At 40.5% G+C, this 18,324-nt stretch overlaps 1 protein-coding gene across 1 annotated transcript in view; it reads right to left on the bottom strand.

Annotated features, from left to right (window-relative positions):
• PDE6A (phosphodiesterase 6A) overlaps positions 1 to 3,120 on the bottom strand; it is a 67,497-nt gene extending 64,377 nt beyond the window's left edge. The window contains 1 exon segment of the mRNA XM_049771820.1: positions 2,647 to 3,120. Within this exon segment, the coding sequence (XP_049627777.1) occupies positions 2,647 to 3,120 (474 nt within the window).
• Positions 3,121 to 18,324: the final 15,204 nt, after the last annotated feature.

Here is an 18,324-nt window from a genome sequence, read left to right as displayed (position 1 = left end):
ATAAAAATCAATAACAATAAAATGTTTCCATACTTACCAAGTAAATGAAAGATGCTTAGCTAAGTCTAGATTTTTGATAAATAATATTTTTTAGTATAAGCTTATCATAAATGATTATGAAATATATTATATCAAAACAATAATGTCTATATAAAATTCCATTTTAATTCTTATCTAATATTTATTTGGTAATCCTAGTGGCAAACCTTCACTAAGGCAAATCCCAGATGAGAAGCAATTTGCTAAGACATGGGGAAATTATATTATAAACTAGACAATGTCTTCATTAATTTCACATTTTGAAATACTTTACCAGACTTTTTGAGAGACATGAAATGGTAAACCCTTGTTGGTGGTCTGGAGGTGATCCCTGACCTAAGTCTGTACCACCTTCTTCCTTCCTGTTTTAAAGTAAATATATTTATTTAATCATCATAATTGTAAGCATGTTTGTTGTTAGTTTTTAGTTATATATAAAAAAAGAACATCCCCCTTCACCAGTGCAACATTCCTACCATCAATGCCCTCCATCTCCCCTCCTCCCCAACTCCTTGCCTATATTCAAGACAGGCATTCTATTTTTCTCACTGACTACCATTGTAATGGTAGTTATCAGTGTAGTTATTTCTCCTAAATGAACTCACACTCTTTGTGGTAAGCTTCATATCATGGGCCAGAACCTTCCAGACCTTATCTCTATTGTCTCTATGTAGTAACCTTCTTCTTTCTGTACCATTCAACTTCCAATCATTGCCAGTTTCCAATAGAGTAAGATTTCTAGGGAGCAACAGCAGGAGAAGCAAACACATTCAGATGCCTCATCCATGGCCAGCTGACTAAGATAGATCCTAGACCTGAGTAACCAGCCAGGGTGTATGTCTCAGGCCCCAAGAACTTTCAGGAAAGCATAGACATTACTTCAAAGAGTGAATACTGGGTCTGGGCAGGAGACAGTAACTGGACACAACAAAGTGGTTAGGCCAGTAATCTTCTAAAATCAGAAATTCTTCTAAACTCCTCAGTCTGCAATACCAAGGTCCACAGATACTCCATAGAGGTGTCAAATCACTTTTCTCTATTTTTCCCACATAGAGTCCCTAAACTGAAAGTTTTAGAAGGGCAAGACCAGATTCCTCTTCAAATCTCACTTAGTTATTGGGCAATGGGCTTCTTTAACTACAATAAAACAAGTATAAGAATAAATAGAAACTGCTAACAAGAGCCATCATGATGTGATAAGAACGTTAGTAGATGAGGAGTCACTCTCATTGAATTCTACAACTATGCTTGCAAGATGGCTCAAAGGCTGAGCACAAGCTTCACATGCAGTGGTCTGGGTTTGATTCCTAGCATGATCCTCTAATCATCACAAGAAAAGATCCCTAAGTACAGAGCCATGATCTGGAGCACAACTGAGTATAGCTTCCAAACAAAATTAAATTTCTACAGCACTTCAAGGTTCTGATTCCATTTCAAAATCAGGAAATGAGGGGCCAGAGAGATAGCATGGAGGTAGGGCATTTGCCTTGCATGCACAAGGACGGTGGTTCGAATCCCAGCATCCCATATGGTCCCCCGAGCCCACCAGGAGCAATTTCTGAGCGTAGAGCCAGGAGTAACCTCTGAGCGCTGCAGAGTGTGACCCAAAAACAAAAATCAAAAACAAAATCAGGAAATGAGTTTGATAATTGAGTTTCACTAAATATCATGACCTGAGTCTTAGAAAGTGACAGTCATAATTTATACCCAGACTGCCCTCAAAATTCAACCTGAATTTTCTACTATATGATTTTAAATAGCTTGGTAAGCAGCTCCTACTCCAATGCATTCCTTTTACAGGAGAATGTATTAAATAGCGGAATAGTAAAGAGCTGTGGTACAAAATCAAAGTACCTGGCTCAAATCCCTCCCTTTTTTTTGGTTTTTGAGCCACACCCAGCAGAGCTCAGGGGTTACTCTTGGCTCTACACTCAAAATCACTACTGGCAAGTTTGGGGGGCCATATGGGATGCTGGGGATCAAATTCGGTCCATCCCAGATTGACCATGTGCAAGGCAAATGCTCTACTGCTGTGCTTTCACTCTAGCCCCTAAAACTCTCCTTTTTTAATGTGCTACCCATAGGTTCTGAGAAAGGTACTTAATGTTTTTTGGGCTTTACTTTGAATATACCAGTAATATCAGAATTTGTTTTGTTTTGTGTTGGGTTTGAGGAAGGTTGTTTTGTTTTGGGTTGTTTATAGGGACACACTCAGCAGTGTTCAGTAGTTACTACTGGCTCTGAACTCAAGAATCACAGGACCATATAGGATGGCAGGGATCAAACCAAGTTAGTCACATGCAAGGAAAGAGCCCTATCTGCTCCAGCCCCAAGAAAGCCCAATATCTGTCTGTCATATGGATCATAAAAAAAATGTCAACTTGAGCAAAAAGATGCTACCCACTTGTGAATCTGTAAAGAAAAAAGGATACTGAGTTTTTTGTACTCTTTTAAGATTCCCTTAGGTTTGAAATGATTTCCCCCAAATTCTTCTAAATAAATTAATTGATGAGAGAAATGCAGAGTCATCCCTGCTAGTTTGGTGGCCAGAAGTTTCCCTAACCCAGCCGTATCCCCCAGAACCTCCTTGTATGGGAAAAGGGGTACCTCTTCCGTGTTGGTGACGTTGACCATCTTTTTAGAGTGTGCAACATGGCCCACCACGCCCATGTCCAGGGGAAACACGATCTCCCCGTCAGGTGCCACCAGGCAGTCCTCAAGCTTCGCGTCCTTATGCACGTTGAACAGCCTCGTGGCCAGTTCTGGGGTGCCATTGCGGGCGCGGTGCAAGAATAGACTCATGCGGTCGGCCTGCAGAAGGAAACACAGCTTCTTCATGACATTGAAGATGCATTTCTCAGTTTGTAAGTTCTCCTGAAAGTCCCGCAGGAGGTCAAACATGATTTCACTCTCCTCCACGCTGCTCAGGGAATGGTAGGTGCTGAAGTCCACGGCAGCCTCCTTGGCCCCGAGGAGGTCTGAGAGGACCTTCGCTCGGTAGTAGAGATTGTAGTACTGTTTGGCAAAACTGACATTCGAATCCAGGAACTTCTCTACCTCCTCTGATGTCACGTTACTCATAGTTGATGACCACTGGCTCCGATGTTGACACTAGGGCTGAGGTGGGCCTTCCAACGAGCTCAGCTAGGACAGAGAGCTGAGGGACTGTGGGTCCTATCTAGACAGGTCTCTCATATGGCCTCAGCAGAGGGAGAGTGCAATCTTGGGGGATTAAATCTTGGGGGATTAAATTTTTCCAAGAGCAAGGATTAGGGGGATCAGAATGTTCCAGATGCTCCTGGGCTTTGGGGAAGATGTGAGAGCTCTCTTTCACCTGTCTCTCATAAAGCACAGTCAATAGGGCCCTCTCTTGAAAAGAGAGAGGACTTGACACCACCCACAAGGCAGTGCACTGGACTTCTTCAGCCTTCCACTGATGGCACAGGCTATTATTTCTTGCTCAGAAAATTGGTGTTACTTTTCTTGGACCAAGAGATTTAGTGACTTTTTGTCTGTGGCTTTTCATGGCAGAAGTGGTGGAAGCTGAAAGAGATGTCTTCCTCACCCTACCCTTCTTGCCCAGAGCACTTCCTTAAGGGGTTTTATTTTCCCTGCCCTTCACTGGGCCCCCTTTCCTCCTGTACATTGTGTGTCTCACACTCATGGGCTCCAGCACCACAATCTTTGTGTCAGACTTTCTAAATCCATAATTGGAAAATTTGCTAATCTCTCATTTTTAATTTCAAAATTTTGGATATCCAGGTCTGGAGAGATAGTACAGTAAGTAAAGTGCTTGCTTTGCTCCAACACATAACCCATTAGATCGCTGGCACTCCATGATGTTCCCCAAGGCATTCAGAGATACCTTTTTTTTTTTTTTTTAGTTTTTGGGCCACATCCGTTTGACTCTCAGGGGTTACTCCTGGCTATGTGCTCAGAAATTGTTCCTGGCTTGGGGGACCATCAGAGATACCTTTTAATTAGCATTTTAAATTTTTGCCCTCTCTGTAGAGGCTTAACTTTAAAAAATATTCTCCTTCAATCCCTGGTTCTTTCTCTTTCAAGAAACTTCCGTTTAATGTGCTTTTCATTTCTGTCTGCAGTCAGTTCCTCTCAGATTGTCAATCAGAAATGCACACAATAGTCGAGATGCTATTAGCTCCAGTGAATCTGAAAATAACTAGAATCTTCTCTGAAGTTCCACTCCAACACAAAGAAGGTTGGCACAGCATGCTGCTCTCTGGATGAACAGTCCTATAGCTTCAAGGGATCCATCTGCTCCAGTAATCACTGTGTAATGCAGAATGGCACTTTGTCTGGCCCTTTGAACTATGCAAGTGGGCTTAGTGGAAAGTAGATTACTTCTTTATCTGTGCAATAAGTTCTTGGAGGTGTTGTACCCACTCAATAATACATAGATGCAGCAATCTGGACCTCTACTCCCTACCTCCTGCACACCTCATCTTCTCTACCTCTATGTTTCTTAGTTAGACCTCCCCCCACCCCGTACCATTTCAAGCAGCCCCCAACCTCTTTGCTGCAGTTTCTCTTTTCTTTCTATGCTGGTCCTTTGTTATTGTTGCAAACAGTCCTGCTGGCTTTTTCTCTTGCCTGTTGTTAGTCTTCACTTCTGTACTGAGATCCTTCATGAATGTTGGTGCATGATAGGGTTTCTGTGATGCCTGTTGCAAACTTGGTGCTCAATACTGTTGTGAGTTTTTGTTACTGTTGTTGTTTTTGACTTGGAACCACACCAGCAGTGCTCAAGGGTAACTTCTGGTTCTGTGTTCTGTGTACCATATGTGATGCCTGGAATCTAACCAGAATAGGCTGTGTTCAGGGTAACTGGAATCTAACCAGAATAGGCTGTGTTCAGGGTAACCTCTATTTTATCCTGTTGGTATTTGTCTTTAAAGTTGCAAGTTTGGGCCGGAGAGATAGCGTGGAGGTAGGCAGTGGTGGGCAACCTTTTTTTTTCAACGGAGCCAAATCTCGCCAAAACCACGATTGAAATTTATTTTGAGAGCCACACAGGGCGCGCACTGACAGAGGCTAGGAGCAGAGTCCTGACTCCTGGAGCGGCTGCCCGGCATACAGAAGAGCCGCATTAAAAAGTATAAAGAGCAGCATGTGGCTTGCGAGCCGAGGCTTGCCGACCACTGAGTAGGGCGTTTGCCTTGCATGCAGAAGGACGGTGATTCAAATCCCGGCATCCCATAAGGTCCCGTCCCCCCACCCCCACCGAGCCTGCCAGGAGCGATTTCTGAGTGCAGAGCTAGGAATAATCCCTGAGCACTGCGAGGTGTGACCCAAAAACCAATAAATAAATAAATACATAAAGTTGCAAGTTTGTAATGTTTAATTTTTCTTTTAATTTTTGACTCACATTCTATGGTGTTCAGGGACCAATCTTCTCTCAATACTTAGACATCACTCCTGAAGATGCTCTGGAGACCATGAGGTGGCATAAATATAACCTGGGCGTCTAGTCTGTTGAGCCACATCCCTGGTCCAGATGATTGTTTATGTATGAACTGACCTCAGCTGAAGGAGAACTAGTTTGTTGTATCTAGGTGTGTCTCTGAAGGTGCTTCCGAGAGAGATTTTAATATCTAGTCATGTGAGCCTTATCACTGAGGAAATAACTCTTCCCAGAACAGGTAGGGACCAGTCTTAAGGGCATGAATGAGCTTAATGGTGGAGGGAGACTGTGTCCTGGCATCCACCTCTTGTTCTTAGATGTCAGCTTTCCTGGGTCTGACTCAAATCAAAACTTGAGCCTTTATACTTACATCATGGCCCCTGCTTCTCAGGCCTTTGGACTCAAACTGAATTAGGGCTTTCTTGGTCTTCCAGGTGGTAATTGTGAAAAATGTCAGCCTCTAAAACTGGATAACCCAATTGTCTGGAGAGCACACAGAACACTAATCCTAAAAGATCTTTTTTTAAAAGTTCTCCTACCTGGGGCTGGAGAGATAGCACAGCAGTAGGGCATTTGTCTTGCATGTGGCCCACCAGGACTGATGGTGGTTTGTTCCTGGCATCCCATATGGTCCCCTGAGCCTGAGAGGAGGGATTTCTGAGCTCAGAGCTAGGGGTAACCCCTGAGCTGAGCAGAGTGTGACCCTCCCCCCCACCAAAAAAAATTCTTCTACCTTTATCCTTTTGTAGTGATGCTTGCTTGACTGTGGGGGGCTAGCACACTAGTCGTACCACTGGATTCCAAGTGTCTATGCTTTAGGATTGGTGCTAGGAGATCAAACTAATGGATTTATGCTAGGCCTTGGATTTATCCCTGGATCTTGAAGTTATTTATATGCTCTTGATCAAAATTTAGAAAGAAGGGGGCCAGAATAGTAGTACAGTGGAGAGGGCTTTTGCATTGCATTCGGCCAACCTGGGTTTGGTTCTCAGTGTCCCAGCAACCCAGGAGCCTGGGTGCAGAGCCAGAAATAACCCTTGAGCACCACCAGGTATGGCCCAAAAAGACAAGACAAAATAATTTAAAAAGCACTGGAAGACAGGATGAAATTGAAACTAAACAAATTCCCAGATATTAACATTGATTATATACATACATATGTTTACAACCTCATATGTTTGTACATTTTGGAAGTAGGGGCACACCAAACAGTGCTAAAGTATCTCTTGGCCCTGTGCATACAGATGACTCCTGGTGGTGCCTGGGATCAAACTAGAGTCAGTCACTTGCATAGTCAGTGCCTTAAACCCTGGACTATACTTAATTGAGATCCATTTCTGTGTGATTAGATGTTTAGGTTGTTTCTTATTATAAATGGTAATAAGGAACACTTGCAGCAGACTAAATGTTCAGATCAATATAGTCAATATTTGCTCTCTGACACTTTTTTTTAAGTCAAATGATTTTATTTGTTTCAGCCTTTTGCCAGTAATACATCCTAATTAATCAATTGCTTGCTGAATCTTAATAAAATTTATTTTATACCACTGAACACAATTACTAACTGATGTATTTAACAAACTACCCGGTCATATACATCCACTTACTCTTACTGGCTAACAAAACTCTCAGTCACCCTCTGCTTAACATATTTAGCAAACCAAGACATGATTACTATCTGAAAAACACCACTGCGTAGACCAGGGGTCCTCAAACTATAGCCCACGGGCCACATTGGTCCCACTGAAGACATTTATCCAGCCCACCAGGTGTTTTTGTCTTCACTGCCTGTCCTGCTTAGCAGCTGATTCATCTGGGGCCCACAGTGCAAAAGTGTGGGATATGTGCTGCACTCTCAGACTCCCCTCCATCTCTTTCCTTTCAGTCCCTGGCAGAGTTACTCAAAAGCAGGCCCATAGTTCAACATTGAAATACTGGTCAGTTTCTTCAACTTTACTTGTTCTTCATTTGAATTTGTTCCCATTTTGTTATTTTACTTCAAAATAATATGTGTGCAGTGTGCATAGGAATTTATTCATAGTTTTTTTTTTAACTTTAGTCAAGCCCTCCAACAGTCTGAAGGACAGTGAACTGGCCCCTTTTTAAAAGTTTGAGAACTCCTGGGGGTACCAGTTGAGTTGCATACTTGTATTCCATAGGGCTTATTTCCAAGCCTATTTACATCCATTCTGCTGCTGTTATGTGGCACAATCAATTATTACATTTAAATAAAAAGTGGGGCAGAGGCCAAAGAGACAGTACAGTGAGTAGGGTGCTTGCCTTGCATGTGGCTGACCTGGGTTCAATCCCTGTTGTCTCATAAGGTCCACTAAACACCACCAATAGTAATTACTGAGTGAAAATCCAGGAGCAACCCCTGAGCATTGCCAGGTGTAATCCTCCCCCCTCCCCCAAATAATGGAGGCATAGAGCAAATACATATAGTAGGGCATTTGCCTTTCATAATTGCACAGGACTGACCTGGGTTTATCCCTGGCATCCAATATGGTTGCCTAAGTACAGCCAGGAGTGATTCCCGAGTGCAGGCAGGAGTAACCCCTGAACATAGCTAGATGTGGCCAAAACCCCCCAAAAAAACTATAAACACATTTTTCATTACTTTTTTAAAAAAATTTAATATATATATTATTTATTTAAACAGCAAGGTTATAAGGTTTTTCATAATACAGGTTTTTTATTTTTCACAAAAACATTGTTCATGATTGAATTGCAGTCATACAATATATAACAACCTTCAACCAGTGCACATTTCCTGCCACCAATGTTAACAGTTTCCCTCTCACTCTTCCCCCCCTCCACCTGCCTTTGGGGCAGGCAGTCTACTTCTCTCTCTCTCTCTCTCTCTCTCTCTCTCTCTCTCTCTCTCTCTCTCTCTCTCTCTCTCTCTCAGTCTCTCTTTCACTCACTTTCCCTGTCTCTCACTTTTCTTTTTTGACATTGTGGTTTGTATTACTGCAAATGATGGGGTGCCATGAATGTTTCTTTTGTATTACACCTTCTCTAATCTAAATACATTCTCTTCAATTTGTGGCAAGCTTCATAGCATAAACTCGTCTGTATTGTCTCTGGATATCATTCCCACACTGCATTTTATTTTCCTTATATCCAACAGATGATTGATACTCTTCTATGTCTATCCCTTTCCCTCTGGCTCATTTCACTCAGCACAGTACTCTCCATGTCCATCCATGTATAAACAAATTTCACGACTTCATTATTCCTAACTGCTGCATAGTATTCCATTGTGTAGATATACCACGGATTTTTAGCCACTCATTTGTTATCAGGCACCTGGATTGCTTCCAGATTCTGAATATTTGTTGTAAATAATGCTACAATGATCATAGGCTTGCAGAGGTCATTTTTGTATTATGTTTTTGTATTCCTAGGATATATCCCTAGGAATAGTATTGCTGGATCATAAGGAAGCTCAATTTTCAATTTTTAAAGGAATATCCATATTGTTTTCCAGAAAGACTAGACTAGATGGCATTCCCACCAGCAGTGAATGAGAGTACCTTTCTCCCCGCACTCACATCAACATTGCAGCAATGGTTGTTCTTGTTCTTTGTGATGTGTGCCATTCTCTGTAGTGTGAGATAATATTTCATTATTGTTTTGATTTACATCTTCCTAATGATTAGTGATGTGGAGCATTTTTTCCTGTGTCTTTTGGCCATCTATATTTCCTCTTTGAGGAAATGTCTGTTCATTTCTTTTCCCCATTCTTTTTTGTTTGTTTGTTTTTTGAGGAGCCACAACTGGTAACACTTAGGGGGTTATTCCTGGCACTGTGCTCAGAAATTGTGCTGACAGGCTCAAGGGAACATATGGGATGCTGGTGAATGAACCAAGGTTCCTCCTGGTTTGGCCGTGTGCAAGACAAGTGCCCTACCACTATGCTATCACTCCGGCCCTCTTTTCCCCATTTTTTTTTTTGATGGGGTTAGATGCTTTTTTCTTGAAAAGTTCTGCCAGTATCTTAACTATCTTAGATATTAGCCCCTTTTCAGGTAGATATTGGGTAAATAATTTCTCCCATTTCATGGGTAGCCTTTGTATCCTAGTTATTATTTCCTTTGAAGTGCAGAAGCTTTTCAGTTTAATGTAGTCTTATTTGTTTATCCTGCTTCTACTTGCTTCGACAGTGGTGTTTCCTCCTATAAAATGCTTTTAGTCAATGTCATGAAGTGTTTTGCCTGTATTTCCCTCTATGTACCTTATGGTTTCAGTTATGATATCAATATATTTAATTCATTTTGATTTAATCTTTGTGCCTAGAATTAAAGAGAGGTCTGAGTTCACCTTTTTGCATGTAATTGACCAGTTTTCCCAATACCACTTGTTGAAAAGGCTTTCCTTGCTCCATTTTGTATTGTTGCCCCTTTATCAAAAATTACTTGGTTGTATACCTGGGAGTCAGTGTCAGAATAGTACAGTTTATTACATTTATCTGAGGGTCTGTCTTTATTCTAATACATGCTGCTTTAATCACTATTGCTTTATAATTTTTTATTTTATTAAAACCCATATATGAGAGAGACTATTCTGTGCCTCTCTCTCTCCTTCTGATTTATTTCACTAAGTTTAATAGATTTCATGTCCATCCATGTATAGGAAAATTTCATGACCTCATCTCTTCTGATGGCTGCATAATATTCATTGTGTATATGTACCGCAGTTTCTTTAGCCACTCATCTGTTGTCAGGCATCTGGGTTGTTTCCAGATTCTGGTTATTGTAAATAGCACTAAAATAAATATAGGTGTGAAAAAGGCATTTGTGTGCTGCGTTTTTGTGTTCCTATGATAAATTCTCAGGAATGCTATTGCTGGATCATGTGGGAACTCAATTTCCAGTGTTTTGAGGTATCTCCATATTGTTTTCCATAAAGGCTGAACAAGACAGCATTCCCATCAGCAGTGAACAAGAATGTCTTTATCCCCACATGTCTGCCAGCAGTGATTGTTCTTCTTTGTGATGTGTGCTAATCTCTGTGGCTTGAGATGGTACCTCATTGTTGTTTTAATTTGCATTTCCATGATGATTAGCGATGTGGAGCATTTTTTCATGTGTCTTGGCCATTTGTATTCCTTCTTTGAGGAATTGTCTGTTTATTTCTTCTCCCCATTTTTTGATGGGGTTAGATGATTTTTTTTTGTTAAGTTCTGTCAGTGCCTTGTATATTTTGGATATTGACCCCTTATCTGATGAGAATTGGGTGAATAGTTTCTTCCATTCTATGGGTGGCTTTTGTATCCTTAGCACTATTTTCTTTGAGGTACTGAAGCTTCTCAGCTTAATAGAGTCCTATCTGTTTATTTCTGCTTCCACTTGTTTGGACAATTCTGTTTCCTCCTTGAAGATGCCTTTAGTCTCAATATCATGAAGTGTTTTATCTATGTGTTCTTCTATATACCTTATGATTTCAAGTCTGATATCAAGGTCTTTAATCCATTTGGATTTTAACTTTGTGTGTGGCATTATATGGATGTCTGAGTTTTTTCTACATGTGGCTGACCAGTTGTCCCAGAATCACTTGTTGAAGAGGCTTTCCTTGCTCCATTTTGCATTTCTTGCCCCTTTATCAAGGATTAATTGGTTGTATGTCTGGGGAACATTCTCTGAATACTCAAGTCTATTCCATTGATCCTTGGGTCTGTCCTTATTCCAATACCATGCTGTTTTAATGACTATTCCTTTGTAGTACAATTTAAAGTTGAGGAAAGTGATGCCTCCCATCTTCTTTTTCCTAAGAGTTGCTTTATTTTTTTTTAATTTTTATTGTGACTGAAGTGCATTACACAGAATTATTTACAGTACATAGTGACAATGAATGAAGGGCATTCCCACCCCCAATGTTGTCTTCCCTCCACTCCTGTTCCCAGCATCTCCCATATCTCCCTCCCCCCCCCCCAGAATACTAGTGTAACTGGTCTCCACTTTACAGCTTGTTGTAGATTGGGTATCTATTCTGTTGTCATTGACTTTGGGTTTGGTATTCCAGTCTGATCATTTTTCATTTTCACTACATGTTCATATGACTGGTCCTGGTATCATCATTTTCCCCCTTCAATTTATGAGGCTGAATGATTCAAGTCATGTGATTTTGTTGGAGATAAAAAGGTTAAGGAAAGGAGAAGAAAAATTTGGTATCAACTACCAAAAAAAAATCACCAAATAATATCTACAAGAGTGAAAAAAAAAAGAAAAAAGTGGAAGAAAAAAGAGAAAGAAAATAATATCAAAAACAAACAAAACAAAACAAAATAAGGAAAAGGAATGCTGGAGTGGCAGGGTTTGGTGTTCCCCCACTTTTTTTTTTTTTTTTTGCATAGGCACAGTAAGTATTGGGGAAGGAAGGAAATTCCCGTGGCCTAAGAGATTCAGGGTTTCTCCACTCTGAAGCATACTGTCATGGGAACAACCACTGGCTCCATACATACTAATTGCGATATCCCAGAGTTTTTTGTTTGTTTATTTGTTTGTTTGTTTTTGTGGTGTCAGGAAACTTTTCTCTCTGTTGTGGATGAGAAAATCAGGCCACTGTAGCTAGCAATCTTGGTATTTGCGCAGGTTCTAGGATAAGGTCTAGGATAGAGTCTTTACAGTTCTAGAGGTTCTGTTCCATCATTTTGGTGTGTTCAGTCTTCTGTATCATGTGCTCCATGTTTTTGCTCGGTCCCTAAGCCGAAGTCTAGGAAATTATGGTTCCAAAGGTTCTGCTCAGTCTCTGTTGTCAAAATTGGGCCTCTGTACTAAGAAATCTTGATTTTTGTAAGAGTCCTGGGCTACAGCCTAGGGTAGGGTTTCCCTTATTGGTCTCAAGGTAAGTTCTGCCCAGTCATGAGTCAGTTTTCTGTAGTTAGTGCTCTTATTTTTCATAGTTCAAAGGACGATACATCTTCTAATTTCCACATAGTGTTAGGTGATGTGATAGGACCTCCTGGTCTTAGGTCAAGTTGTCATTTCCTCGCTGTCCTCGTTGTCATATTAACACTGGCACAAGTAAATCTCCCAAAGGAGCTTAGTTCCTGGTGTTGCAGGGAGCTGTTTCAGTTCTACGTCTGGGCTCTGGGGTTTGAGAATGAACTAATACTCTTCAATCTCGTGGAGACTGAGTCGTATCCACATGACATGTGTACAGGATGGGAGGCACCCTTGTGTAAAAAGTGCGAGTTCGTATCCTTAGAAGATAAGATCTTGTGTCTGTGTCTATAATTTTCCCTTATTTACTGTGCCTATACAAAAACATATGGTGTCCTTTTGTAATGCTGGTGCTATTCTGGGTAAGGAAGACAGGCTACACACACAGTATCTGTGGTGTGGTCTGAGCTTTTATCCCAGGCAAGACATTTTCTTGGTTTTTGTACCAAGCAGCACCAAAACTGGTGAGGATAGAGAAAATATGTATATATAAAAAAAAATAGAACAAATAAATATAACTGAGATAAAAATAAATTTAAAAAAAGGAAAAAAGAATAAAAAGGTATTTGAAGAAAACAAGTGATTGGGAAGGCTATCTGTATGTTTAGGAATACACATCTTGAGATGCACTATTATACAGGTATTAAGCTTACATAGGCAATATAGGCCTCCCAATTAGGTCTTTTGAGTTATTCTTGTGGGTAGTGAAAGCCAAGGCACTTTTTCGTATCACAGGCCTTGGTCTTGAGTTTGAGATATGATTTGCAGCATTTCGGGGTCCTGTAGTGTCCTTGAGCTAAGGGTTTCGCTGAAGCTGATTCCGGTATCATGCAACAGTCCAGGATTTGATAGGGTTGCTTTAGCTATTAGCAAGTGTTTATTGTTCCAAATAAATTTCAGGAGTATTTGATCCACTTCTGTGAAGAATGTGATGGGTATTCGTAGAGGAATTGCATTAAATCTGTACAGTGCTTTGGGGGAGTATTGCCATTTTAATGACGTTAATTCCATCAGTCCATGAGCAGGGTATGTGTCTTCATTTCCTTGTGTCCTCTTTTATTTCTTGAAGCAGGGTTTTGTAATATTCTTTGTATAGTTTCCTTTTTCTTTCTTTCCTATACAAGAACTCTTTAGTTAAGTTGACTTCAAGGTATTTGAGTTTGTGTGGCATTAATGTGAATGGAACTGTTTTTTTTTTATGTCCATTTCTTCTCTATCATTATTTGTGTATAAGAAGTCCAGTGATATTTATGTGTTAATTTTGTAGCCCACTATGCTATACAAATCTATTGTTTCTAGAAGCTTTTGGTAGTCTTTAGGGTTTTCTAAATATAGAATCATATCATCTGCAAACAGTGAGAGCTTTACTTCTTCCTTTCCTATCTGGATGCCCTTGATAACTTATTCCTCCTAATTGCTATGGCAAAAGCTTCCAGTACTATGTTGAATAGGAGTGGTGAGAGGAGGCAGTCTTTTTTGTACCATATTTTAGAAGAAATGCTTTTAGTTTGTCTCCACTGAGAATAATTTTGCCATTGACTTGTGGTAAATGGCCTTGACTATATTGAGAAAAGTTCCTTCCATTCCCATCTTTATAGAGTCTTTATTATGAATGGGTGTTGGACTTTATCAAATGCTTTCTCTGCATCTATTTATATAATCATATGGTTTTTATTTTTCCTTTTTTGATATGGTGTATTATGTTGATTGATTTACATATGTTAAACCATCCTTGCATTCCTAGAATAAAGCCTACTTGGTCATGTTGTATGATCTCTCTTTTGTTTATTTTTTTATTTTTTGGTTTTTGGGTCACACCTGGCAATACTCAGGGGTTATTCCTGGCTCTATGCTCAGAAAGTGCTCCTGGCAGGCTCGGAGGACCATATGGGATGTTGGGATTTGAACCACTGTCCTCCTGCATGCAAAGCAAATGCACTACCTCCATGCTATCGTTCTGGCTCCGTATGATCATCTTGATGAGACGTTGGATCCTATTTTCCAGGATTTTGTTGAGGATCTTTGCAGTTCTTAACATTTCTTCTCTAAAGTCCTTATCAGAAAGGTTATGTAGGTGTCTGATATTGATTGGGTCTCTGAACTAGCATCTTCAGTCACAAGATTTGGTGAGTTCTACGTTGCTTTTTCATTGTGAGTGTTGTGTGGTTACTGTTATTATGTGTTGTGGTGCAGCTTCTTTACTGGGAGAAATGTTTTTGCTGGTGTCACACCCTCAGCTTAATTCAAATTGACACTTACTTTGCCCAAACTTCTCCCACAACTCACAGTATACTGAATCTGGGTTTACATACTTCAGCTCGATTCAAGATGGTACTTTTTCAGTCTTAAAATGAATATCCCCTTCACCTGTGTAACCTTTTGCCACCAACACCTCCCAACTCCCTCCTCCCTGAAATCCAACTACGAACATGTTTGTAATCATGATGCTTAAATAAAGATATTTTCTAAAAAAAAAAAAAAAAAAAAAAAAAACCAGCAAAATGGTGTTTTTTCAAGTCCAAACTCCTGCCACTGTCTACAGCTGCTCTTGCTGGTCTCATCCACCAAGACTTGGCTTTTATAGATAAATGTTCTGATAGCCCTCACCCCCATCCCAACCTAGCACATCCAAAGTCTAATCTAACCAAATTCCTGACTCACAGAATATAGCCAGGGGCAACAATACTGAGTAATATTCAAAGCATAATATCAATTTTTTTATACAACACCCAGTGGTGCTCAAGGCTCACTACTGATGGAGTTTGGGGCACCATATGAAGTTTAGGGGCTCAAACTCAGGTCATCCATGTGCAAAATAAACATCCTACCCCCTTTGACATCTCTCCAGTTCTAATAATAACTTTTAAGTACAGAATAGTACATATGATATGCTCCTTTTATTTAAAATAATAATATTGCATCTGTAAAGATCAGTGGTTTGTCACTTTTAGGTGTACATGATAATCTGCAAAGCTTTCCTGTGCCTGAGCCCACTCTAAACCATACTATCCAGGGACAACACCTAAATATTGTAATAACTTAAAAGTTTCCCCATGAAATCCTGTGAATCAAAATTGAGAGCTGTTGATTTAGATTTTCCCTAAGAAAAATTTACTGTTATTTTCATTTTTAAGTTTGTTGTTGCTTGTTTTAGATGGGGCTCCCCTGTGATGCTTGTAAGATCATGCCGTGTTGGGGGGTCACATCCCAGGTCTTGCACATGCCAGAAAGGCCCCTCTGAGCTATTTCCTGGTTCAATTTTTATTTGATTTTATTTTTATTGTGAATGTGATTTTTTGAATATGGTCACACTATTTGTACATATTACCTTATCTCTACAAAAAATAGAAATTTTTGAAGGTAAGATATTGAGAGTACTAAAAATGAATCCTAAAGAGCGAGTGAGGAACAGCCTATATACAAAATTAGGATTCAGTTGGGGGCCTCACTAGAGTGTGGTCAGAAAAATGGTCTGTGTTTCCTGTGGAAAATGGGTGGTCAGCAAGTGATGAGAGTATGACTCCTGAAGTGGTCTCTCACCATCCATGGTTTATTTGTTGGCCTACAGTACCCACTGCTAATAACTTTGTAGTTACATTTTGGAGAAGGATTTTGGAACCGGGTAATGGCTATAATAAGGAATCTTCTGGCAAGTAGTCACGTTTTTATGAACCTAGAGACCAGTAGGAAAGGAAATGTTGAGGCTTAGGTGGGAGGGATAAAGTGAAGGTCAGGTAGCGGCTGGACTACTAACCTGCCTTATCAAGGACAAGCAGATTAATAGATGCTCTTCTCTCCGTTACCTGGCATTTGGTCATTCATTTGTTTCACCTCTTCCAAAAACTGCGAAGCTGGGGTAGGAGTGACCAATCCAGTTTAGCTTCATGAGTCAGGGAACCATGTATGGAACCATGACCTGAAATAGCAGCTAAGCTGCTGAACTGGAAGGACAGAGGCACCTTAAGTTCCATGGCTGACCATAAGCTTCCTCTGCAGCACCTTGGCTTTGCATCAGAGTGGCAGTTGCATGTTTCTGAGTTTTGCCATCCACCTCAAAGTGTGCTATTTACACAACTTTCTTAAGTATTAGTATTTTGAGTTTCACTCTTAATAAATTAAAATAAAGATTAAGAGAAAGAAAATGAGGTCACCTTAGAGATAATACAGCATTTTATGCAACCAACCCCATTTCAATTCCCAGCAACTCAAATGTCAGACTGATCTTTTGAGCACCAAAACAATAAAAGTTCCTCAGTGATGCTGGATATGGCCTCAAAATCTTCCCCTCCTCGTCAACATTCTCACAAAAAGAGAAAATGAAAGCTATTATGCAATAAAGCAACTCTTGATTCTTAATTGTCATTTGTTCCTGGCCAGGGAGGTGAGGATGGGAGTGGTAATGAAGAGATTCTTACTTTTGACTAACGTAGCATAATGGTAAAGAGGATTGACATTACAGAATTGGGCCAAAAAGATAGCTCAAAAGGCTGAAGCACATGCTTCAGGGGAGGGTAAACAAACAAACAAACAAATCCATGGTGTTGCTACTTCCTATCCAAGAGATGTTGGGCAAGTCGCCAGATATTTCTGAGTCATTTTCCTCACCTTTAAAGAAAGAATCAGAATATAATACATTGTCAAAAGTTGTTGTAACGATTAAATACAACCATGAATATAAAGAGTTTTGAATATCAAGAAATAAACGTCCAGAAACATTTTTGGATGTTTCCTAACTTTTGACATTCCACTGGGTTTGCAGCCTATGAAGAAGAAATAAAGTACTTTACATCCACCTATCCAGGACTTTTCTTTAACATTCTCTAGTACTTTGGCTCCAGCCAATAACTATCTTTTGAAAAATATAAATACTGTTGTCACTGCAGTTATGATGAATCTTCAGGAAGTCTTAAGGCACAGATGTTCTTAATCCTGGCTTGACTTTCCCTTTTGGAAGCTCTAAATCTGATAGATGACAGAAGGGAATTCCTTTAATGATTATAGAAGTGTGCTGAAAAGATAAAGAATACATAAACTCTTTTGTTCACTTCCATGTAGTAGCTTCAAGGCTAGAAAATATCTGTATGAATCCAAGAATATACACTAGTAACAAAGGGGCCCTATTAGGGGAAATCATTAAACTGAGATAGCAAGCTATATGCTGGCAACTTTGAGCTAGTTTAGATGGGATGGTCAGAGAGGAGGAGAAGACAGTTGAGCCTTATCTTTAGGCTGAGATCAAAAAGATAAGAAGAAATGATGGGCTCCCATTCTGGATTTCCACTTCCTCTTCTCTATATTTAGAAATATAATAGAAATATAATAATATAAATATATAAATACATATATATTTATATTTTATATAGATATAATATATTTAAATACAACATATATATTTAATATACAATATACAAGATATATCAACATATACAAATATAATCATATATAATAAATATACATACATAAAAGAAATACAATGCATAAATATATTATCAGCTCTCCCTGGAACTCCCAGTCTCCTTTATGACAGGAGAGCCGGGTAGAGAGACGCGGCTCCCCACCAGCTCCCACCCTTAAGAGCAGCTAGATTCACAGCCCAGAGGCACCCTGCGGGAAGCCTTGTAAAAGGCGGGGCTTCGTGGCATCGGCCTCCTACGAGAGCCAATCGTGAGGGAGAACCGGCCGGAGGGAGGAGTCTCGGCCCGTCTCGGCCTCGCGATTGGCTGCCGCCTGCGTCGCTCGCTCTCGCGACCACGTGACCAGCCGCTGTGCGCATGCGTCCTCGCTTCCCGCTTTCCCGGCGGGTCCGGACTCGGCCCGGTCCGACCCGACCCCGCCTCTGCCGGGCGATGGGCGGGGCAGGGGGCGCGGCGGGCGCTTAAAGGGAGCCGCCCCGAACCCGCCTGCCAGCCGGCTGCG

This window comes from Suncus etruscus, chromosome 4, assembly GCF_024139225.1.
Source record: "Suncus etruscus isolate mSunEtr1 chromosome 4, mSunEtr1.pri.cur, whole genome shotgun sequence".
NCBI classification, from domain to species: domain Eukaryota; kingdom Metazoa; phylum Chordata; class Mammalia; order Eulipotyphla; family Soricidae; genus Suncus; species Suncus etruscus.
Note: the sequence above shows the minus strand (reverse complement) of the source record. Positions and strands in the feature narration are given on the sequence as shown.